Raw genomic sequence first — 25,927 nt, forward strand, 5'->3', positions numbered from 1 at the left:
AAAGCACTTAGAAGTGCAATCTTAAATTATACCTTTGGAGTAGCTGATCTACATTGTCAAAACCTTTAGCATTAACTTTTTACATCAGCTTTTTTACTTTGGGTTTTCCTTTTAAAGGATTTTACTGCTCAAAATAAACCAAAATTTATTCAAAAAGCCTTTTAAATAATGGCCAAGTCTATCCATTTTCTAAAACTACAAAAACCAAACTCCATCAAATTATTCCTACACTCAAAACAAATATTTCATTTCACTTGAATCTACAATTCAAATCCCTGTCGATAACATACATTCTTCACCCCTCATATTTGCTTGTGTAAGAACACATGTTCCTTTTTAAAGCAGTAATTACTTCCACAGACTTTCCAGAAAAGCTAATACAGATAAGCTTATTGTATCTTATCAAAACCAAAGAGTAAATTATTTATGAAGCCCTTGGGAATCCCTGTAAAAGAGGATATACAATACACAAAATAAAAGGTCACCACCACCAACAGATTGTTAATGGGTTTATTCTCATTTGTTCAACAAATATTTGAGAATCGATTATGTTCCAGGCATTGACACTAATAAATAAGACCTAGTCCCTCCATACAAAAACTTAGAGCTACTGGATAAAATAATACTATGAATTAAATTAAAACACAAATATGAACTGCAAAATTATGAGACGTAAGTAACAAAGCAGAAATATACTGGTTAAGAGTTGGGAGTCAAGCTCCTGGGTTTGCATCCAAGCTCCATCCCTGACTAGCTGTGTGACCTGGGGCAGGCTACCTAACTTCTGGCTGGGTTAATCATCATACCTATCTGAGAGTAATCATCAAGAAAAAAATGAGTTAATAAATGTAAATCATTTAGAATGGTTCCTGGCATATATATCATCAGAGTCAGTGAGGAACTCTTAGAAAATGAAATTTTTAAAAAAAATACTCAAGAGAAATATCAGCAAAAAATTTTAAAAGGAAATTCACAGAACATATAAAAACATATTCAATCTCACTATATTCAAATAAATGCAAATTAAAATATTAAGTTATGTTTTGTCTATTAAATTGGAATATTTTTAAATACTCAGAATTCTAGAATGTGGTAAAATTCTGCTGTGTAGCTGGGGAAAGCATAAACTGTCCCTTAAAAGGACATTTGAAAATATGTATCTTAAAAATGAACATATCCTTGGGGCTTCCCCGGTGGCGCAGTGGTTAAGAATCTGACTGCCAATGCAGGGGACACGGGTTTGAGCCCTGGTCTGGGATGATCCCACATGCCGCGGAGCAACTAAGCCCTTGTGCCACTACTGAGCCTGCGCTCTAGAGCCGGCAAGCCACAACTACTGAAGCCCGCACGCCTAGAGCCCATGCTCCACAAGAGAAGCCACCGCAATGAGAAGCCCACGCACCACAATGAAGAGTAGCCCCTGCTCACCGCAACTAGAGATAGCTGGCGCACAGCAATGAACACCCAACACAGCCAAAAATAAACAAAAATTGTTTTTAAAAGTACATATCCTTTAACTCAATAAATGCAAGTTCTAGGAACTGGACCTAAGGCAATAAATCAAACACGAACACAAGGACTACCACAGTAACATTCACTTAAACATGAACTAATTAGCAACAATGGGGAATAGTTATCTGATTTGTAAAATACTAATTACTCATTAAAAATGATGCTATAAAAGAATATTGATGGAGAAATGTTTAAATTTTAAAAGAAGACTAAAAAAAGTAAGTAAAATGTGACCCCATTTTGTTTCTTCAATACTGTTTGAAGGAGCCACATGTACATAAGGTATAACAGGCAAAAATATATCAACTAAAAAAATACAGTGATATTCTGATTATCTGGATTACTGCTGATTTTTATTTTCTTCTTTACAGAAGTTCTATTTGAACTTGAATTATTTTTAATTAAAAATATACAAACTTGGGCTTCCCTGGTAGCTCAGTAGTTAAGAATCTGCCTGCCAATGCAGGGGACACAGGTTCGAGCCCCGGTCCGGGAAGGTCCCACGTGCCACAGAGCAACTAAGCCCGCGTGCCACAACTACTGAGGCCGGCGTGCCTAGAGCCCATACTCCGCAACAAGAGAAGCCACTGCAATGAGAAGCCCATGCACCAAAACAAAGAGTAGCCCCTGCTTGCCGCAACCAGAGAAAAGCCCGCACGCAGCAACAAAGACCCAATGCAGCCAAAAATTAAAAAATTAATTAATGAATTATATATATACACACACACACACACAAACTGGACTGTGGTGGTAATAGCTGCACAACTGTATAAATTCACTCAAAACTCAAACTTACTCCTAAGATGAATTTTATGATATGTAATTTGTGTCAGAGAATATTTACACACACAAATACACACATACTTTACTTCTATAAAAGGTGAGGGATAGGAAAAAAGTCCTTGCCCTCAAAGAGAGAAAAAAACTACATTTTGTGTTTTACTGAATGGGGAAGAGGGAAAACTAAAGTATTTCAGATCTCTTTCGACAATAAATTTTCGTTATAACAAAATCTTTTTCTACTAGATTCATGTAAAAATGGATGTTAGATAATCATGTCAAGTATATCACTATGAAAAAACAAAATGTTATTAGCTTTTCAGGTAACTTGGTTCCCAGAAAAAACCCTTTGCCCCTATTACATTTTTTCCCTATCTACCCTGCTCCTGCAAATAAATCCTTTCTGAATAATTCCAATAAGTAGGAAAAAAATCAGCATTAATTCCAATGCCTAATAAAACAGTCCTTCAACACAAATTTTAAATTATGTAAATGAGATGAATTTGAATTAACTGTAAGTCTGATAAAATTTGAGACATTAAACATGTAATTTGAGAAGACAGGCCAAATTCTCAAATAAGGGGGAAACTTAAGAAAATGCAAAACCTAAATACTCATAAATAGTATGGTAATAACAACTGAGAGGAGAGAGAATAATAATAATTAAAATAGAGCACATCTATCAGGCATGTGCTCGGACTACATTGTGAGGTTTTATTACCATTATTATGCCTCCTATTCCCCATATGAAGAAAGTGAGATTTGGAACTTTGTATTTTGTTCTCATGGTTACCCAAATCCCTTCTATTTTCCTTTCTTTTCACTATGTGTCTAGGGGTGAAAGAGTATGACCTACTGATTCCCCTACTTAGAATACCACTGAAACTTAATTAGTAACTTTTCCCCCCTCCCCTCCCTCTTCTCCAACTTGAAGTAATATTCTTTTATTTCCCATTAGTAACAATGAAGCAATCAGAAACTTTATTCTACCTTTTTTTGTTGTTGTTTGTACTGTATCTTCATTGCAGAGAATCTAGCCATTACATATTACACTCACTCATAAGCATCCTTTAAGTTCCACAAGTACCTATTTAAAGCTCCCCTTATATCAACGTCCCTGCAATCTCTCTGGGTGCCAAAGTTTAGTCTCTGGTAGATTCCTTAAGAAGTGCTCAAAGAAAGAACAGCCTCCAAATTCATACTCACGTTCATAATATTTTCTCTGCTGTCTTTATACTTCAGTCAATTTAGCTAGGTATAAAACTCGTGGCTCTTATCTCCTTTCCTTGTGAATATGAGATGCTACTCCATTGCTTCCAGAATAAAGCAATGCTATCAAAATCAGATGATCTAATATTCTTCCTTTAAAGAACTGGGTCTTTACCTAGATACCCCGAAGAATTTTCAATAATTTTTAAAGAATATGTCTACATGTTGGTTGTTTCTGTATCGATTTATCCAAGTATACAACATACCCTTTTCAAATGTAGTGGCAACACTTTTTTTAATTTCAGGAAATTTACTTGAGTTATTATTATTAAAACTTATTAAGTTTCATTGCTTTGGTTCCTCTTCAGAGACTCTTATTATTTGTATGTTGAAACTTCTTGCCTCTCTTTAGTAAATGTCACTTTCTCCAGAATGATTCTTTATTTTTCTTTAATTCTTTTTTATCAGAAATTTTTTTCTTCTATTTATCTTCTGTTTCTCCGAAGAAATTTTCTACTATTTTTTCACTCTTGTGTCCTTCTAGTTTAGACTTCATTTTTTAAATGATTTTTTCTTTTATTTCTCTTTCCTTAGCTATCACCACACTTCTAACATTTCCTTATTCAGATTTATGTTGCTCTTCCATATTTGTACCATTTCCTAAATTTCTCTGAGTTCATTTAGAAACATTAGATTATATTTTTCATTTGTTTCATTAACATTTCTTTCTAGTAATATGTTTTCACTGTCTGCAGCAATATTATTCTCTCCTTATTCCTTTCTTCTTACAAAAGCTCTGTGGGGAATTTGACTGTGATCCTAGTCAGTTGCTCTATTTCATGTAAAATAAAAAACTTTTAGGAAACTGGAATAGCTTTTCCGGTTTCAATAAGAGTCCTTTTCTGTTTTCATGAAGAAGAAATGAAGGACACTGAAATATAGTTTCATGAATGAGGTCTCCTGTACTTTCACCTTCCCCCAACTTTATATGTCCTTTTTTCCCTTTTCCCCACTGTCTTCATCCTCCTTAATTTGGATTCTATTACCAGCAGCGTCTCCTTAGTGCAGGACTTTGACCAGCAAGGGAACTTCAACTGGTAAGTTTTGAAAATTCATAGGGACCAGATGGATCTAACCCACAGAATTCACTGTGGGCCCCTGGTATCCTGAGAACTCAAAAACATCTCTTAATTTTAGCTTCTGTTCTCCAACTTGCCTGCCACACTTTCCAGGGACTTTTTGTTAGCTAGCCTGGGCTTCTCCTGTTCTCAGGTCCATCAGATTCCTGCTGCAGAATTCACTGTGGGCCCCTGGTATCCTGAGAACTCAAAAACATCTCTTAATTTTAGCTTCTGTTCTCCAACTTGCCTGCCACACTTTCCAGGGACTTTTTGTTAGCTAGCCTGGGCTTCTCCTGTTCTCAGGTCCATCAGATTCCTGCTGCTCCCTTCTGCATCTTTCTGTACAAATGCTGACACCATGCAGGTCTTGTAGTTATTGGAGATTTGTCCCCACCTACTTCCATTAGGGTTTGTAGTGATACTGTTCACCTAGTCTTATAGAAAGTGTCCATGAATTTTTGGTTTTGCTGTGCTGGTTACTCTGTTTTTAGGGAAAACTACGAAGATTCAAAAAACTATGCCCTGCTGTCATCTTCCCAGAACTCAAACGTTCTTTTGGAGGTACATTTAGTAAGTCCCTAAAATCTAAAATAATGAATATGAATCTATTTGCTTTCGCCTAGGCCTTGAATAAAGGCACTAGGGTCTAAGAAATTCAACTTTACAACATGGCTAACCTCAGGTTTCCCATCATCTTCTCTATAAATATCGTATGTTTTCTTATGAGATATATATATGATATAATCATTATTAATTGCTTTCACTTGGAAATCAGAAACTTAATAAAATATGAAACATAAAAGGATAAGGAAATGGAAAATAATGCAGAACTCTTAAAAGTGTTTGAAGAAATTTATTAAAGCAGACATTCAGAGTAAAATATTTTTAGGCATTAGTAGAATGACAAAAAGTGGTTTTTTTCTAAGTGTTCGTTGAGCACTTTCTATGTCACAGGAACCCTGCGAGACACACACAGCAAAGACAAACAGGATAAGCCATGGTCCTCTGACTTTGAGAATCAGACTAGCTGGGACCAAAAAAACTGGTAAGCAAACATGTGCAAATGCCATAAAAGCATTAAATACAACCATTTGCCAGAAAGAATCCTGGGAGGAGAATATTTACTGAACTATATTAGTTTTGTCACTTTATACATTTCTGAAGCAACTGAACTTTTTCCTCCATTGAGTACACACTATCACTTTTATATTTTCTAAAACAGAAGATTCTTCTTTTTGCCAGCTGAATTAGAAACTTGTTTTTAATTATAATACTCAATGCTCACAAATGTATATTAAAAGACCAACATTCATCTAATGCTAGTGAGTATAAACTGGTACATATTACCAAACACCATTCTAAAAGTCTGTATGAAGGGCCTTAAAATTTTCCAAGCCCTATGACCTAATACTTACGCTCATAGGAATAAATTACAAGGAAATAATTTAACATACAACCCAACACTCATGCACAGATGTCAGTACTTTAAAAAAAAGTGAAAAGGAAAAATTAAAAAAAAAATGTCTAATAAGAGAGAAACCTAACTTAACTAGGAAATGAGCATACAAAGAAATGGTTTCAACTCAGCATACTTTAAAATAAATTTCTAAAATAATTCACCTGCAAAAAGTTATAGTTCTGAATGCTCTGAATTTGCTCCAAGTTCAAAGGAACAGCAGATCACTATAGTTAGTAAGTTTCTGATGACACAGGGAAATGTTCACAATATAATGCTAGGCAATAAAAGAGAAAATATAAACAACATAAAAATAGATTCTACCCAAGCACACAAACCTGAACAGATATTCAGATGATATTAATTAATCAAAAATGGCATTGCAAACAAAACACTAGAAGGGGAAGTGCCATAGTGCGACGGGCAGTAGAACTCTGGGTATGTTTCCTTCCACTTACCTATATTCTCATAAATTTCCAAATTTTTTCACTGACGCTGTATTACTTGGTAAATACAAGTATTTATCAATTTTTTCTTGGGAGAAAAAATTAAAATCTGAGAGCAAAAATAAATCCACTAGATTTACCATTCACCAAAACCCATCAATTCATTGAATTATTAAGCACAAAATCAGACCGCTCGGGGTTAAGAAATGAATGACAGCTAAAGGAGGGAAAACACTTACAGAAAAAGACCAGATACGCAGGACCACATGAAGAACAAGTCCAAAAGGAAGAAAATGGGCAATACACTCCCAAATATCAAAATGTACATATCCTTTTATTTCCCCCAGTGCACCCTGTACATGAATGGAATTACAGAAGTTGATTTTATTTAAATATACAGATCTGATTTCTAATTGTTCTGCAATAGTATGCCATACTCTTGTGACCACTGAAGTATATAAACTTTGCCCTACAAAACCCACATTTTAATCTAGAATTAAAACTCTGCCATATCAAATGGTTTTAAGCACTTAAATTCATAGAAATATGGCAGACAATATGAACAAATGAGCGGAATTTAAAATAAATTTCCGGGACTTCCCTGGTGGCGCAGTTGTTAAGAATCCACCTGCCAATGCAGGGCACATGGGTTCGAGCCCTGATCCGGGAAGATCCCACATGCTGTGGAGCAACTAAGCCCACAACTACTGAGACTGCATTCTACAGCCCACCAGCCAAAACTACTGAGCCCACGTGCCACAACTGCTGAAGCCCACGCACCTAGAGCCCATGCTCTGCAACAAGAGAAGCCACCGCAATGAGAAGCCCACACGCCGCAACAAAGAGTAGCCCCCGCTCGCCGCAACTAGAGAAACCCCGCACGCAGCAACAAAAACCCAACGCAGCCAAAAATAAATAAATAAATTTATATAAAAAAAGAATTGATTTTCAAAATAAATAAACAAATTTCCAATGTTATTCATCCTCAAAGAGTTTCAGTTCTGTATGTTCTAGAACTATTTCAAGTTTTAAAACAACTAGCCTATCACTATTGTTAAAAAACAATTTCAGTTGTTAAAGAAGCCCAACAAATAAAGAACAGTATCAACTGCTGTATCCAACAGCTTTTCCCACTAGTGTTCCCTTGGATGTTAACAGGTATAAATAAGAAATAAAAGGAAGGTGAGGTCCTTTTATCAAATAAACTGGAAAAATGCAAACGCCTTTATGTTAATGTCCACAGTGATCTCTGAGGCAGTGCATTTTCCAAATTTAATCTCCTAAGTGATTTCTACATTCTAAATAAACTGAATTTGGTTATAACTTAATTCAAAGCGGTAAAAAGTAGCTCCTAGGTTCCCAAGATGACAGTGTGCTTGGGTAGAATGGTGTCACTCATCGCTAACAGGGATAAATAGGAGAGGAGGGAGTGTGTGCAGGAGAGACATGTAGGAGGCAGTTACATGAGTCTGGAGCTCAGAAGAGAAGAGTGGGACACAAAGGTAGATTTTGACAACATCGGCATGAAGGTATCAGGTGAAGCCATTACTGCAAATGCTATTAACCAGAGAGTGCTTTCTGTTTTTACTCTAGATGGCTTGAATTCAACAGACAAGTGTTTAAGATTTATCATAAACATCCACTGCAAAATTTGTTATATATCTGCCCCCTCTTCCAATTGAAATGTGTTCCTATGTGCTCCTTGATTCTAAGTACAGGGATCCTTATGAGCAGAACACTATTACAGTACCTGGTACAAAGCAAATGTTAGCCAAATAAAATGTTTGGTCATAAATGATTTTTTTTCCCAAAAATCAAAAAATAATCTAATTTTACCTAATTTACATTCTAACTATATTTTAAAATATGCAAAAATTCCCTCAAATTAAGTTAAGTACAGGAACACCTATATACACACGTACCAGAGATATATTGAAGTTTAACTTTGGTTTGCTGTTCAGTAAAAATCGATTATTAAGCTGTGGCTTTTGAAAGACAGTCAGTCAAAGCATACTTCAATGTCCTTTCTAGCATCCCTGAACCTGCACCTAAAATGAAATGGTATGAGAGAGTAAGGTATCATCACAGCTAACCAACATAAAGTCAGGACCATGAATGCCTGGGGAAACAGTATTCACTTTCAAGTAGGCAAAAGCATTCTAGAAATAACTTTCAATGAAAAAACTCCTTACGAGCTTTTATGTGTTAAAATTCTACCCGTTGAAGAATAAATGTGTGCACAGTAAAACAAGAGCAAACTTCATTAATTAATGATGATTGTGAAAGCTGTTAATTTTACATTCAAAAACAACTATTAACTTTCAAACTGTTGAAAGGGAAATACGCCAACAGCTAATATGTATATTAGAGAGAGTCAGATCTTTCTTCTTGAGTTTTTTCCTTTATAAGCCAGTAAATGTTGGTAATTTTTAAAGACTATGCGGCTGAGTAAGAGACTAGATTATATCATAAATCTAGTATTTGTAATTTTTTTGTGTGTTCTAGCATTCATAAAATTAACTAGATAACCTTTAAAAACTGGATTTACTCTTTAGATATTTCATTTCATCCATAAGCCTTTCAAGAAAAAGAGTTATTTAGAAACTCTTCATATCTTATGAAGGTAAACTAGAAATAAAATAGCAACTTTGCCACCTCAAAATTTCTTAAGGGAAAATCTCCAAAATCATTAATATTCATGGATAAATCTATGAGATACCCCCAAAATACTTTGTTCCTCTACTGACCTCAGGCGAAAGTGAGCATCTACTTGGTATAGCCAATGTGCAGTATAGTGCCCAAGGAGCAATCCGGGAGCTGACAGTGCTGAGCAACTGTTCCTGCACCAAAAGGTCAAACGTATAAAATCTGACAACAAAATTTTCATAAAATTCTATAATTTTTTCTGTAAATATTCCTATTTATTCCTCTATGACACTGACATTCAGCCTCAGCATCATGTTGCTTTTGTCAGCCACTCAGCCAGCATGTGTACATGGTGTACCTCTAATACGTACAGGCAAATATACATGTGTACCCGAGAGACAGATTACAGAGATAATTACTCAAACACCTTTTACTCAAAAAAGAATTATCATCAGATTCTTTGAGTCCCTCATGAATGTAAAGTATGATTTGATCTATAATTAAATTTAATATATATTCAAGCACATTTCTTCATACAAAATGGCACACCTGAGACATTGTTTTTTAAAATCCCGAGCTGAAGTCAAAAAATGGTAATTTTTTTTCTTCTTAGAAAACAAAGATCACCCAAATAAAAAGCAATCACAAAATCCTTAACACCTTCACCAATAACGTAATTAAGCATCTATCCAAGATTTATGTGGTTACTTCTTTTCCAGTTAAAGATCACTCTTTTAAACAGTTTATAAATCAAATAAGACTATCTCTGACCAGGCCTGCAAATATAAGCCACTTGGTTCAACAAAATACCTCCTAATCGGCCTGATTTAAGAACATTCAAGTTTAAAAGTTAGTTAACACTTCATCCATTAGCTACACTACATTTTCAAGAGCCCAAACACAGCCACAGATGGAACAAGCCTCCATTTTTCCATGTATAAGATCACCTCAAATAATTATAAAGCAATCAAAAATATTCTTTCAAAAATGCCTTCTATACTGCTTCTCTTGTATAAATACAAATGACAAAAGGATAAACGGGAAGGAGAAAAGGAAGAAAGAAAGGAGAAAGAGAGGAATGAAGGAAGGGATGGAGAGGCAGGAAAGAAAAAACAAAATCCCAGACCATATTTTTTAAGGAATCATACATATGGGTATAATATCCTTAACTGAATTATCAGAGACTTAAGACACACTACTAACATCTACTCCCTATGCCTTTAAAAAATCTGCTCTCTTCTAACAGGGATCTGGGGGAACATGCATTCAACCATAAAGGTGAATATTTTATTTATTTTTAACAGAAATACTTCAATTCTCGCCAAAGTATTAGCCAACACCCCTTTTGAAAAGGTCAAGTACTAGCAATCACTATGCTGTATTTGTATTAATAACACTATCTGTCACTGATTATCAAACTGATTCCCAAAGTCAAGTTTAATAAATATCCCAACTATCTTTGCATTTATTGATCTAAATAATTCTCCCCACTAATGCTGTTTATCAGAAAGCTCCCGCATTCAAAATATACCACCAGTTCCCACATTCTCTCAGACAGCCACAGTTTTACTGTATTTCAAAACTTGAGTCACCTGTATGCATCGTCTTCTTTCAAGTCTCATATCATCCTGATGGGGTGGGGGAAGGGAGGGAAGAGTCCAGCAGCAAAACTATAACACTGTGTGAAGAAAAACAGATTATGATAAGAGATAAGGATGCAAGACAATTACCCCTAATTGAGGAACATCTAATGTAAATACAATCCCCAAAACATAGAGATAAAATTACTGCAAATTCATTTCCTCACATTTATTTAAGTTTACGCGAAAATAATTTTCATTAATGAAAAGCAATTATATATAAAATATAAAATATTTAATTGTCAGGGAGAAAAACAGTTTTAAAATCTGACTACTACCAACAAAAATTTCACACATTTCTAGGGATGAAATAAACTGTCAATATTACACTGTTCTATGTAATTTTATCCGAATAAAAAACATCTACATTTTGTAATCTACATCAATTCACAAATCAGTAAATGTGAATTCACTTTTCACCATGGCTTACTATCAGAGGTAATGAAACTTACTCTATAGGAACGATCACATCAATCTACCAATGTTACTGGTAAATTAAGTTCTGAGACACTGCTCACCAACTGTTCCCCTAAGCCCACAAGCCCTCTTTTGCTCTAGGAGTGGCTTCTTGTACTTATTGTAATTCTTTCACTTTACTTCCTACTTATTACTTCCACTGCTATTTTATGATTGGCCAGCAAATTCCATGACTGATGGGAAAGAAAAGCAACCTGGTAGCTATTGTCAACTGAGAGCACGTGATGACAGACAAGACAAAGACAAGCACAGGCTGAAACCTAACTTATAAATGAGTCTGGTCTAAAAATCTATTTTTCAAATTGATGCTGTGGAAGTAAGTATTATTCCTAATGAAACAATGTTGCTTATGTTGGCCAAGTTCCCAGACTAGCCAAAAGACATCTATTGAACCCAAAAGATAATTACACCAGCCATGGGCACTGGGGACCCTGCAGAAGAAACATAGAAACTTAACCAATTCTAGATCCTCTCTTTATCCAGACAAATTCTGAAATAGGTTGTTTTCCTTTGTTAGCACTCTCTCAACTCCTGATGCCTGTAATTCCCTAAATTTTACATTATGACATTCCAATCATCCTGCTAATAACAACGCTTTCCCCTAAGTATGTTCCTAAATTACCACCCAAAGCTCCTACTGCCTCAGTGTAGTTCATTTCAGGTATGTGATAGGAAGAAATCAACAGGGCTGAAATAATTCACTTTAATATTTGCAGTTTTCAACAAGGATGCTAGCTAGTTAGCCCAAATAAACCCCTAAATGATAGAATTCTAACAGTGTTGCAAAATAATGTTAAAAACTACTGAGATAGTTTGAGGAAAAACATTTTTATGCAAGTGGGTCATAATATGGATTTGACTATTTATTGCCACCAAATATTTCTGCTTTTCACTTATTTCTGCTTCTACTTACTTTTGAACCCCAGAAGTTCTTTAAAAGCTCAAATTCTGTACTCCAAATAGCAGCAACTGAAAGAGCAGCTCAGGGAAGGGGTTTACATGTATGAATTACTTGTAAATTAGGAACTACCTGTGTCTGAAATCATTCCCTGGATTCCAGATTCCATTCCTGAAGAACCACTTTTCCAGCTTAGATGCTGCTGTGGTATCAAGGAAAACCCTAGGCACGTGACCAATTAGTACCCAACTTGGGGGAAAGGCGATATGGACAGATAAACGGATGAACATTAAAGTAGTGCATCAAAATAGTTTTATTTGCAAGAATAATATTTGAATCATCAAGATTCAAGATTTTTTACTTCAAAGACATAGTTTTCTAATAATTTTTCCCTCATAAATGGTCAGTCTTTACAATTCTAGCATAAACCATGGTAAAGGAAAATGTGAATTTTTAAATCTCTTGCCATGAACTGCACATTTTCAAATCCTTCAGGCTCTTGACATCACATTCTTCACCTGTAAGATGTCACAATGCTACCTATACCCTGCCAACTTCAATGGTTTCAATAGGAAAAGATGAGTCGGCCAGTGGCACAATGGATAATGCATCTGACTCTGGATTATCAAAATGGTCTCACCCTAAAACTGACATCTTTTAGAAAAAAAATCAACCATTTAATCACACTCATTTGAAGAGCAGCCTTTAGCAAAGGGTAAAGAATTTCTGTAAGTTACAAAATCTGCTGCTGACATATGCAGCAACTAAACCATCATATACTGAGAAATGATAAACTCCTCAAGTCTTGACCTTAGATTACTTTAAATAAAGATTCTAGTGATTATTCCAATATATCCTTCAGGCTGGTCACTTTTCAAAAAATAGATGTGAGTTTTAATGACAATAAGTAAGTAACAGCGAACAACAAATGTACTTTGCAATTATAGATACAATTTTCTTTCTAAAGAAGCTTACAAATCCAGACAGTCATATTTTTCTTTTTTTCTGAGAAAAACCTACAGTGATTTTTTTATCTTTCCCCCCACAAATGGAGCCATTCACAAATTATGGAGCAAAATTAGATGCCAACAAAAAGCATCTACTATCCTTACCATAGGAACCTCCCATAGTCCTCAAAATCTTTTACAGTATGTTTTAGCTCACATTTTGCCCAAGGCAATATAATGGTCTATGAACGATCTAGGAACTGAGCTTAAGTGGTTTCTGAAGTTAACTTACAAACCAATTTTTAGTTGTCTGAAAATCACTGCATAAAATTAACCTACAGCACATCTGCAGGGATAACAGAATTTCAACAAGCTGAGTTTACGTGCATGGTATGCTCAGGAAGGTATCAGACTCGCTCTCTTTTTGTCTGTCTCTCTTTCTCAAGAGGGGTGGGGGAGATGAGAGGAGGGGAGAGAGGGTGGGAGGATATCGAGACACCTAATCAAAAGCACTGTCATGCTGAGCTTTATAAAATTACTACAAATCTGAAAAAAACTAGAGTGGCAAAACTATGATTGAAATGAATGCATTAGCATGATACGGCAAATCCAGATTAACTGAAGAGTTAAACTAAATGGCAGGTATTAATGTATTCTCTAATGACACAATGTTTTGTACTGAGGCAAAACTAAAAACTGTATCTAGTTTTGTTTTTTTTTTAAATAATTTTATTTATTTATTTTTGACTGTGATGGGTCTTTGTTGCTGTGCGTGGGCTTTCTCTAGTTGCAGCGAGCGGGGGCTACTCTTCGCTGTGGTGCGCGGGCTTCTCGTTGTGGTGGCTTCTCTTATTGCGGAGCCCAGGCTCTAGGCGTGCGGGCTTCAGTAGTTGTAGCACGCGGGCTCAGTAGTTGTGGCTCGCAGGTTCTAGAGCTCAGGCTCAGTATCTGTGGCGCTCGGGCCTATCTGCTCCGCAGCATGTGGGATCTTCCCGGACCTGGGCTTGAACCCATGTCCCCTGCATTGGCTGGCGGTTTCTTAACAACTGAGCTAACAGGGAAGCCCTATATCTAGTTCCAAAATAACTAAAGTAGTAGGGGAGTATCATAAGCAGCCAGTGAAAAAACTCAGTCTGATACAAGCTTCAGAAGTATTGGTAGGTACTATTTTATTTCTTAAGCTGGGTACAAGTATACAGTTGTTTTTTTTATGACCTTTTAATTTTATGTGTTATATCAATATATATTCTCATATATTCACAATTTTAAAAATTTAACCCACATGAAAAAATAAAATATAATGCACAATGAGATTTAAAAGGACAATTCTGATAGTTCAGAAGATGCCAATTAAGAATAAGCTACAAAAAAATAAAAAAATAACAAGCTACAAAACTGAAAACAAAGTTGAGAGAGTGGCATGGACTTATATGTACTCCCAAATGTAAAATAGATAGCTAGTGGGAAGCAGCCGCATAGCACAGGGAGATCAGCTCCATGCTTTGTGACCACCTAGAGGGGTGGGATAGGGAGCATGGAAGGGAGGCGCAAGAGGGAGGAGATATGGGGATATATGTATATGTACAGCTGATTCACTTTGTTATAAAGCAGAAACTAACACACCATTGTAAAGCAATTATACTCCAATGAAGATGTTAAAAAAAAAATGAAAACGAATTTGAAAGACCTAAAATTTGATTCCATGGATCAAATTACAATGTGATTATCTTAAAATTATACTCTGTGATTAGCTTTCCTTATAAACTTCTGCTCATTTACACTAACAGAGCAAGGAAGTGATAGAAGAAAATGTCTTTTTTCCAGATAATAATTTTAGAAATAGATTTTCAAGAATTATAATAGCCAAAGGAGTCATGGGGGAAATGGTCTGATACCTAACACACAAGGAAAATAAAAAATCTATAACTCTAATTCCCAATAAGATGATCAAATGGCATACACAGAAAAAAGTCCTTTCACTAACTGGGGCTTTCAAGAGAAATCCTAAAAACCAAGAACATTTATGATTTCCCCCAGGATCCCTAAGAAATAGTCACAGTCTTAAAAAAAAAAAAAAAAGTAAAAAGGCAAAAAGCATTATGATGATATCAAATCGAAATTATGAGTAAAAGTGCAGGGAAAAAGCCATTTGCTATACACCATCAGCTGAGACACTTCACAGACGTTGACACACACCACACACCGTACAAGTAGGCACTGTTATTTCAACGGTGGGGAAATCAAGGGTCAGAGAGATTAACCTGCCTGGCCTATGGGCACAGCTTGAGAACTCTGGTCCCACACCAAAGTTCACTACTTTCCACCACTCCAAGATGCCTCTCATTAGGGATCATTGAAATGGTTAGGAGAAAATTGCAAACCTGCAAGAATCTAGGTGACTTAGTCTGATTTTAGACTCACCACTCTTCTGCCTCAACCATACCAAACATGAAATAAAGCTCATAAGCAGTAAATTAATTTGTATAAAGTATTTCACTTTAGGGGAATGGAAAAGTAACTCTCCTGCAAAGTCAACCTAGCAGAGAAATTCTGATTACAGCATGTAACAGTTCGTTCTATATTCCCTTTACCAAAAAAAAAAAAAAAAAACAAAAGAATTAAGGAGACAAGATGAAAAGAGTGTAAAAACCAACAGCAGATAAGTTATTTTTGCACTGAAGCCTCAGGCAAGATAAAAAGAACATGAAGGACTGAAAACCTGGGTCTTGGAATATATGACTCCAATGGCACGGTGGAAGTGGAAGTAGCTGATACATGGGTTTAAGGGGAAGAAGGATGTGATTTCTCATGAAACTGTACATAAAGAACTAACACAACCCTGCGTGAGCACCAGAGAAAAGGTTCAAGACGACAGAGCTGAGTGGATTAAATAAATATTGTCCCAATTTTTGCTACCTCAAGCACCAAGTTACCTGGCCTCTCCAGGACTATATCTGGGCTAAACTGAGACAAAATTAGGCACTGAGTATTCGTATATGGCAATAAATACAGGAAAACAGGAGGGAAATAACTCATAGGCATATTACCTGTTACAACACATAACGCATTGACAAATATCTTTTTTAAGACTGGTGGGCAGAGACTGAAAAGTTTCTAGGAGTAAGCTATGACCAAATTAAAGTACGGTACCCTGCCACTAATTCAAAACATACAGAGACTTCCCTGGTGGCGCAGTGGTTAAGACTCCGCCTGCCAATGCAGGGGACACGGGTTCGATCCCTGGTCCGGGAAGATCCCACATGCCACGGAGCAACTAAGCCCGTGCGCCACAACTACTGAGCCTGCGCTCTAGAGCCCACACGCCTAGAGCGCGTGCTCCACAACAAGAGAAGCCACCGCAACAAGAAGCCCACGCGCCGCAATGAAGAGTAGCCCCCGCTCGCCAAAACTAGAGAAAGTCCGTGCACAGCAACAAAGACCCAACACAACCAAGATAAATAAATAATTTATTTTTTAAAAAAACATATAAACTACCAGTGATACTTTATTTTGCTTGCCATCCTTTGTCTCCTTTAGTGAGTGTGAAAACAATGATTTTCACAGGTTTATTTCAACCTTCAAGTCTATCAACCTATCTGCATGTATTCTCTTATACTCCAAGTTCCTCAAACATTAATATTCAGACCACAGCACTTTTCAGGAACCTAACTTCCACTACTGGAGAGTGACTACTACTATATAAAGTAGATACTAGGACATATCCCTGTCATAAGCAGACCTAAGTTCCAGAAGCCTCACTTCTAAGATTTGGTTGAAAGGCAACATTAAGTACTATCTTAGTTATATGTGCAATTAAGCAGACTGAAAATACCAACTTGCCTCTAGCCCACCTCTCTCCTTTAAGGTTCAGGCCCACATTTCTGAGAGTCCAGTGAACGAGCTTGATTTTGTTTCCCACTTATAACTGCATATGAGGTATCTTATATTTAATGTACAAATAAACATTTTCCTTTAATTCACTTAATTCTCATAAATAATTACATAAGTTAAGTAGCACTATTACCCGTTTTACAGGTGAGGAAACTAAGACCCAGAGAGGTGAAGTTGCCCCAAGTCACACAGGACGAATTGTAGAGAGATAAGATTCAAATCTAACCAAACAGACTCCAAAGCCGCTGATCTCAGGTCCTACATTAAACTGAATTTGTCATTTCCCCACTCTTCTCTCTTGATCAAAAAAGACGAGGAATGACCAGGCAGGACAGGAAAAAAATCCACTTCTCCTTCCTGTACTCTCAGTTTTGGTTAACGGGTATCACTACACCCCAATCTCCCAAACTAAAACCCTAATATCATCTAGGACCTCTTTGCTATTGCTTACCCCACATCCAATCCACACAAATTCTTGTGTTGAGAAATTCCCTGGCGGTCCAGTGGTCAGGACTCGGCGTTTTCGCTGCCAGGGCCCAGGTCTGATCCCTGGTTGGGGAACTAAGATCTCACAAGCTTCGAGGCGCGGCCAAAATAAGAAAAGTGAGTTCTGTGAGCTATTCTAGGAAATGAATCAAACCTAAGGAGGAGGTCACAGGAACCTCCAGTTTGTAGCCAGTCAGACGCCCAGGTAACAACCTGGGCTTGTGCTTGGTGTCAGAAGTGGAGGGTCTTACAGGACTGAGCCCTTTACCAGGTAGACAGTGTGAGAATTGGGCTGAATTCTCAGACACCCCGCTGCCATCTGAGAACTGCTTGGTGTGAAAAAGCCCCTCCCCCGTGAAAAACATATACACACACACACACACACACACACACACACACACACACACACACACACATGCTGGAACTGGGTACAGGAATCCTTTGTAAATAGGAATTAAAAGCAAAGTAATATGAACAAATTTTTTCAATCTCTTCTGCTGATGCGCTTGCTTCACATCACCTACACATAACATACTCAAACTTTCTATTACTCAAATCGATCCTGCTCATAAGAGGAATTAAAAAGGGGTGGCCCAACGACCTCTAGGTGCTTTGAGAATCAAACAAGGTTGAGACCCAGCGCTCAGTGTCATCCCCCGTTACATTTCCCTCCCTAACCTGACATCTGGGGTGATCTCATGCATGCATGTATTCCAGAAACAAAGCATATCTATCAGACAGAAGACACTTAGGAAGAATATGTTCAATCAATAATAGTCTGCGACCCCTTCTCATAACTAGTTTCTAAGAAATGCAATAAAAAAACTGCTCACTCTTTCCTTTCTGATAGTACCGACTTTTCTAAATAGAATGGTCTAAAGTATTTATATGTATGTGTGTGTTTCTAAAGTATTTTATATACACACAATTTTATTTATAAAGTATATATTATATGTAATTAATTTACATAAGTACATGCACACATATACTTAGTTGATTATGTGTACTTTAATACATATAATTATATATAATCTTATGAACCACTGTTTTTTAATTATCCTTGAATTTCAAAAATACAGAAAAACAACAAGATCCAGAAATAATAAAAAAACACACACTATTATTAACAGCTTACATTTTCTTCCAATAAGCCTATTACTAAGAGTAGTAAAATGAGTTTAGTTGCACTTATTTTCCCTGCTAGACTTTTGTGGAACTTAGAGAAATGCTACCTCCTAAAAAATTCTTAAAATGTGTGACCTTGTATTTCAGGGTACCAATCATCCTCCATGTCTCTTTCACCTTTGGCTCCAAACTCAGGTGCTACTCTCCAGTTCCATCGTCTGGCCCCTCCAACTCATTCTTCTATACATCTTTCCCTCTAAAAGAAGTACTTCAAAGATTTACTCTGAACTAATAATTCCAGACTCTCTTCTCTACCCTGACCGCTCACTCAGTATCTAGTCCAACAGCTGCTGGATGCTGCGTGCAGTGCCACATTACTACCTCAACTCACTATGCCTAAAAGGCATCCTCATCCCTTCCTTACACAGCTCACACTGCCATCTCTACACGTGCCCCCGACACCACAACCATGCTAGTAACTGCTGACTTCTTTAGCTACTCTAAACAGTCTCACTAAATTCTATCGATTTTCAAAATGCCTCATGCCTTTCCATTCTCGTCCACGCCTACTGTTATCACCCTGGTCCATGTCCTTATATCAGTCCCTATTTCACACATATTACAGAGGCCTTCTAAACTAAGCATCTCCTAGGCCAGACAGTATGTCAGAAACAGTACAGGAGGTTGCCAAAACTAGACTGCAGACTCCACCCCAAAAGATCCTGATTCAGGAAGCGTGGAGAAGGACTCAAGAATCTGGTTGTTTTTAAACAAGAACTTCCAGGTTATTCTTGAGCACAGCCGATTTGGGAACTGTTTTACTTAAAGACAGCTCATCCCTTGTCCCATTTCATCACACCTTTAGCTGCCACGCATACATCCCTGAAGCACAGACTTTCAACCTGGATTTAACCCCTCTGTAACTTAGGAACATTAGATCAAATCTTATCGCCCTGAACTCAGAGCTCAGCATGGCATTCTATAAAATGCCACTTAACCTCCTTCTGCATCAATGCTCAAATCATTCCCCCTTCCTAAAACTTGCCCTTTCTTTACCTAAATCCTATCCACTCTTCAAGACCACCTTAATTCTCCCTCATCCAGCTTAAAGCCACTCCAATCTCTCCTCTGAACTTGCGTTTACTTATCGACCACTATATTTTAGTAATTATTTATGTTATATTCTTACTCAAGTGATAGTATCTACTGCTTGGTGAATCTCAATCTCATATTTCTATTATAGCCTAGGAGATGTTCAATAAGCACGTTAGAATGATAGAATAACAACATGGAAAATACTGTCTTATATAGAAAAAGTGGGCTATAAAGCAGTATGCAAATATATTCATTTTTAAAAAGGAGAGAGTAACTGTGTGCAGAGAAAAAAAAAAAAGACAGGTTATACACAAAATGCAAATAGTTATCTCCAGAGAGAGGAACTGCAGGAAATTGTTATTCTTATCTTCAGTATTTTTTAAAGTTTCTAAAATGAATGGGCATTTTGTAATGAAACGAAATCTTAAACCTAGAATCTTAAACCTTAAAATCTTAAACTAGGATTTTCTTGATCAATGGCAATTCTGTATAAATGACTGGCATGGGGTATCAGCAGCCATACTGTCACAATCCTAACACATATGACTGATGTGTTAATGTCAACATTTCCCAACCTATATTTCAAATTCCGCTGGCCTCACTAGACTGGATGTTCAACTTTGGGGACCTCTCATTCACAGTCATGCAAATCAGTTACCTACACGGGCATGCTATTTTGCTAGCTGCCTGTGTGGAGTTTTATTTGTTTGTTTCTTGTTCTGGTTTGTCCTTTCAATCAAAACTGCAAACTTTAACATAGTAATGCTGCTCTTATGTGGAAATATCCAAAAAGAAACACACAACAGGTAAGAAAACTAGAACTAATATTAAAATAAATCTTAGAAATAAAGGTCTAGTTATACCTTTAAATCGCCATCTTAAGCACCCCTTCCTCCTTATGCAGAATAAAATCCTAAATTTATAGTGAAAATCTACCTATCTCCAAGAATAATTCTCATGATAAACTATACCGAGAATTTTCAATCCTGAATCAAACTGTATGCTAAATTCCTCCATACTAACTTACGTTCATGTTTTTTTATGCACTCTGAAGAAACAGAAAATAACTATACAAAGCCTACAAAACACGCTTCAGATGCACAGAGACTTATTCCTCAGCTTCTTCTCCAGCTGAACATCAAGACACTCAACCTCTCTTCTCAAATTTAATTAGCCAGTCCCAGTCCATTTTTCTTGCTCGAATCTTATGCTTTATTTCTCAATTTATAATCTTCAAATCTATACATGGTATACTTGAACATGAGCTTCAGCAAAAGTAAGTATTATTCCCATACAATTTTCTTCATGTAACACTGATTCACATTCTGCTTGTAGTCTATTTTGCTTCACATTCAACCTCTTTTAGAAATACATTTCATGATGAAAAATACAAAATTTATATACAAAAGTACATCATCAAAAATAAAAAATCAGAAACAATAAAAATGTTCAACAACACTTTCAAAAGAAAAGAGGACAAAGATTATTGTACATTCACATGATAAAATATTATGTAATCATTTAAGTTCTTAAAACAATTATATTACATGAGGGGAAAAGGCATGCATTATATTTTATCAGAAAGAACTCAAAATCTTCATCAAAGCGCAGTCTCAGGAAAGTTAAAAACAAAAAACAGAATAGAAAAAACTCTGGAAGAAAATACATAAACTATTAATATTGAATGTCTTTGGCTAATAAAAGACTGGACGGTTTTTACTGTCTTCTTTACACTTTTCAGTGCATCACAACCTTTATAAATATGCACATGTTTGTTTGTTTTTTGCGGTACGCGGGCTGCTCACTGTTGTGGCCTCTCCCGTTGCGGAGCACAGGCTCCGGACGCGCAGGCTCAGCGGCCATGGCTCACGGCCCCAGCCGCTCTGCGGCATGTGGGATCTTCCTGGATCAGGGCACGAACCCGTGTCCCCTGCATCGGCAGGCGGACTCTCAACCACTGCACCACCAGGGAAGCCCTATGCACATGTTTTATAATCAGGAAAAAATGGTCCAAGAAATTCAGCCAACATAAAAGTTGACATGGAATCTAGCTAAAGCCACAACTATGAAACAACCTTTAAGTACCTCCAATGTTTAAAACTCCAGTAAAGGTGAAAAGCTCATGAAAATAAACTATTAAAGATATTTGCGGGCTTCCCTGGTGGCCCAGTGGTTGAGAGTCCGCCTGCCGATGCAGGGGACATGGGTTCGTGCCCCGGTCCGGGAAGATCCCGCTGGGCCCGTGAGCCATGGCCGCTGAGCCTGCGCGTCCGGAGCCTGTGCTCCACAACGGGAGAGGCCACAACAGTGAGAGGCCCACGTACAGCTAAAAAAAAAAAGATCTCTGCTTTTAAAACTCAGTTAATATACTGCTAGGTCACTGTCCATGGTAGGACCCCCAAAAAGTGCTTTGTGCTGCTTAACCTGGTGTTCAAGGCCCAAAGCCGTCAGGCTCCGGAGTCAGCCTGCCCTAGTTTAACTCCTGGTTCCACAACTTACTAGGTGGCCTCACGCAAAGTTCTAAACTCCTAGTTGACTAAGTGCCCTCATTTACAAAGTGAAGATTACCCCATAAAATAGTGCTGCTATCGATGACATAGCACATGTAAAGCATTTAAAGCACTGCCCGGTAAATGCTCATTACCTGTTCACTTCTTCATACTGTCATATTTTATACTGTCATTATTATCTCCACCTTTCCAGTCTTATTTCCTACTATATGCTTTCCCCAAATCTACACTCTAGCCACGAGGGACAAAGATCATTCCCCCAACATCACTTTTTTGCTCAGACTCCATGAGCCTTCCTTCCTTTTCTGCCTGTCAACACCAATGCCTTCTCCTCCAGATAGTCTCCCACCAGCAACCTCTACAGTAGACACCACTTCCCCTCAACCCTGCCACAGCAGTATTTATACCAGATTAAGGCCCTAACCCCACTCTGCCTTCAACTGTAGCTAACTATATGCTTGACAGCACCTAGCCCCAGAAAGTGAGAACAGCCTGTTCAACTCACCCTCCAGATGGCCAGCTTCCTCAACTATAGCTGACTCTCAATACAGGAGGGAAAGGAAACCAGTATCATCAAACTACATCATCTCCAAAAAAATATCTGCTTTTGGTTGCTTTGTTGAAACAAATGAGTTAAATTTTTTAAATATTTAAGACAGGATTATAAGCACAGTTAAGTCATACCTGCAATCTAATGATGGAACAAATGACTTGGCTAATTCATTTCAATGCGAAAGGCACAAAACTGAGTATTTCTGATACAGAGAATGGTATATGAACTAAAAAAATATTTTATATAATTATCAGTTCTCTATAAATAGCCATAATCAGATAAAGCTTGGGCACAGTTTTTGTTTCTTGTTTTGAGTTTGTTTTTTCTTCCTCTTAAACACCAAGCCTCTTTTCTAAAGAGAATATTTTTAAATGTGGTATTATTTATATTGAAAATGTTAGCAAACCAGGTGGGCAAAATAGTGACAACTGTGGAAGCAGGAGGACAGGGACATGAGGGTTCATTATATTCTCTACTTTTATGTATGTTTCAAGTTTTCCATAATTAAAAAAAAATTTTAAATAGAAGTGGTGATATATGAAAGAAGTATTAGAAATACAATTCTTTAAACTATAAAATAAGTGAGATACTTGACAAAAGCAGCTAACTAAAAGAAATTTAAAGATTTGATATTCTATGACAGAGAACTTAAAAACATACCATGACTAAGCAAAATTTGCTTTTTTTAATTCTTTTGTTTGTTTCTCTTTTGGGAGAGGAGATGGGGTTAAAATTGCTTGGGAAACTATTTTACATAAAATGCTTTATATAAATAACTAACCAAGATTTACCTATGTAAACTTTGATTCCTATAAAATTTTTCACAGGGACATTTATTGTGTTAATAAATATACAGCTGTGATGTGAAAATTCAGGGAATTGGGGTGAAATTCCTTTTAGGGTGTCATCAGTTAGCTCTGAGGGATCAACAAAGCACAAACTTCCTAGTGCCAAAGTCCACAAGACAGACAGATCCCACTACTAGTTTTAGCAGCTAACGTTCTCTAGCCACTCTTGGAGAAAAAAAAAATTGAACATTTTAACAACTTGCCCCAAAATTTCCTCTTGCTACCCAAAGTCATAATTGATGTTTGATCTTCCTGTTTTTTCAATATTACAAAGAATAACATGTTTTTTGTGGTAGCTAATACATATGGATTATACAATAACACTGAATTTAGTATCAGATTGAGAGCAAGAGGTCTTCAATTTCATTTAATTCAAATCAATCCTTTAGTAGATGTGGAAACTCAGGTCTAGAGGTTATGTGCCTTACTTAAAGAGTATGTGAAAGTAAAATAAACAGATCAGAAAAGATCTGATTATCAAACCAATGATAATAGCAAAATAATACTTAATTGCCATTTTAATTGAGCTTCAAACTGCATTGCTACAAAGAAATATGGGCAAACATATATCTGTACAACAACAACATAAGCATACTTATGTTTCTTTTCATATAAATGGAAATACACAGGAGAATGTCCAGAAAGATAACTGCAAACCTTGAACAGCAGTATCTGTCGTTAGGACAATGGGACTGAGAAGGTGGTTGGGTAGGAATGGACAGGAGTGGACAGAAAGTCGCAAGAGGGACAACCATACATACTTCTGTATACAATTCAGAAGTGCCATCACTTACGCCTATTGAAACAACTGAAAAATAATTTTAAATAACTGCATACACACAAATAATATCCTAAAAATCAGATGATGTCATGACATGATGAGAGTTTCAAATCTATCATTCATTTCTTCAACAAATATGTGCTGAGAACTGGAGACACACGGGTGAGATTTACTGCCACTGTGTCTGCCCTCAGGGAACTCACAGTCCAACGTGGGAGACAGGCAAAATCACACTAATATATAACTACAAACCATGCTCACGATTATGAGGGGGAAGTACACATTGCTAAAAGAGAAAATTAACGAGAAGAACCAATTTAGATTTGAGGAAGAGGGAGTATCAGAAAAATCTTTCCAAGAATTTGACAGGTGAGATCTGGATTTGTAGTCTTAGTATGGGTAAGGCTTCTGAAGCTCACAATTCTTTCAATTTCTAGATCTACGTAAGAGAGGCAGTGAAAATTCAGAACTTCTGAGAAAGTAATTAGGTGAGTTGGGGATCTGGAAGTACCAAGGACGTTCGGCCAAGACAATGAAAGATTAAAGGACCAGTGACTAGACATTTCCAAATAATTTAGCAAGTCTCAAGGATGGAATGAACTGACCTTGACTCGCTCCCTGTAGTTAAAGAAAATAGGACTAAGAGTAAGAAGAATGTTACAGGAGAACAAGTGGCAAATGAAGGAAAGAACGAAGGCATCCATTAATGGGAGAGCTGTTTCATGAGTGACAGCCCCTAGTCATTGCATCTGCAGAGCTTGCGACCCATGGCATCTGCCTTGGCTATGGTTCCAACACTAAGTGGGAAGTGGGGTACAATTTACTCTAGAGTCCACCCCTTTGGCCTGACCTTCATCCAAAGGTCCACATCACTACAACATTATTTAAAAGTCTGCCTACTCCATGAAATATAATCAGGGAAACAAAATTTTTAAAGAAAATTGTCTCCTCCACTGACCCTGTTTTCTTGCCCAGGTTCTCTGGGGACAACTTCCCAACATGGTGGAGGGAGCTAGAATCCAAGCAAAGCATGGGGGTCCTACTGAGATGTGAAAGTAAAGATTAAGAGTTCCAAACAGCTGAAGCACCTGGAATCTTTGGGGGACAGAGCAACAGAGAGAGGAGAGCTATGCAGAAAGGGGTCTCCAAAAGTCTGTAGAGGGGTCCCAAGAAGACCAGAACGTACATGGGGCAAGGATAAGACAAGCTTAGTGCAGAGTGACTGCTAAGAGGTTGAGAGCAGAACAGAAATGAAAGAGAATGGGAAATTTTGGAGTCTTTGCCCAGCCACAGTGGAGAGATCTCTTTAACAGAGGTTTACTGTGTCAACTTGACTGAGCCATGGGCTGCCCAGACAATAGGTCAAACATTATTCTGGGTGTGTCTGTGAGGGTGTTTCTGGATGAGATTAACATTCCAATCCATAGACTGACTGCCCTCCCTAATACGGGTGGTCCTCATCCAGTTGGTTGAGGGCCGGAGTAGAATAAAAAGGCTGACCCTTCC

General features: G+C 37.1%; 1 protein-coding gene across 8 annotated transcripts in view; it reads right to left on the reverse strand.

Annotated features, from left to right (window-relative positions):
* Positions 1-25,927, reverse strand: part of DYRK1A (dual specificity tyrosine phosphorylation regulated kinase 1A) — a 145,604-nt gene that overhangs the window by 83,155 nt on the left and 36,522 nt on the right. For 2 of the 8 annotated variants that reach the window (XM_060297799.2, XM_060297797.1), the window contains exons 2-4: positions 10,763-10,848; positions 9,272-9,364; positions 8,447-8,572 (exon numbers count right to left, since the gene is read on the reverse strand). The exons of 2 other annotated variants lie outside the window; for them this stretch is intronic. Coding sequence is in view for 2 of the 6 variants with exons in the window: in XM_030880900.3 (XP_030736760.1) it covers positions 10,763-10,772 (10 nt within the window). In the remaining 4 variants the exon portion in view is untranslated. Of the gene's footprint in view, positions 1-6,242; positions 6,987-8,446; positions 8,573-9,271; positions 9,365-10,762; positions 10,849-25,927 lie in introns of those variants that run through there. 4 more of the 8 variants (XM_030880900.3, XM_030880899.3, XM_030880902.2 and 1 more) reach the window with 3 other exon arrangements.

The sequence above is a fragment of the Globicephala melas genome, chromosome 4 (assembly GCF_963455315.2).
Source record: "Globicephala melas chromosome 4, mGloMel1.2, whole genome shotgun sequence".
Lineage (NCBI taxonomy): Eukaryota > Metazoa > Chordata > Mammalia > Artiodactyla > Delphinidae > Globicephala > Globicephala melas.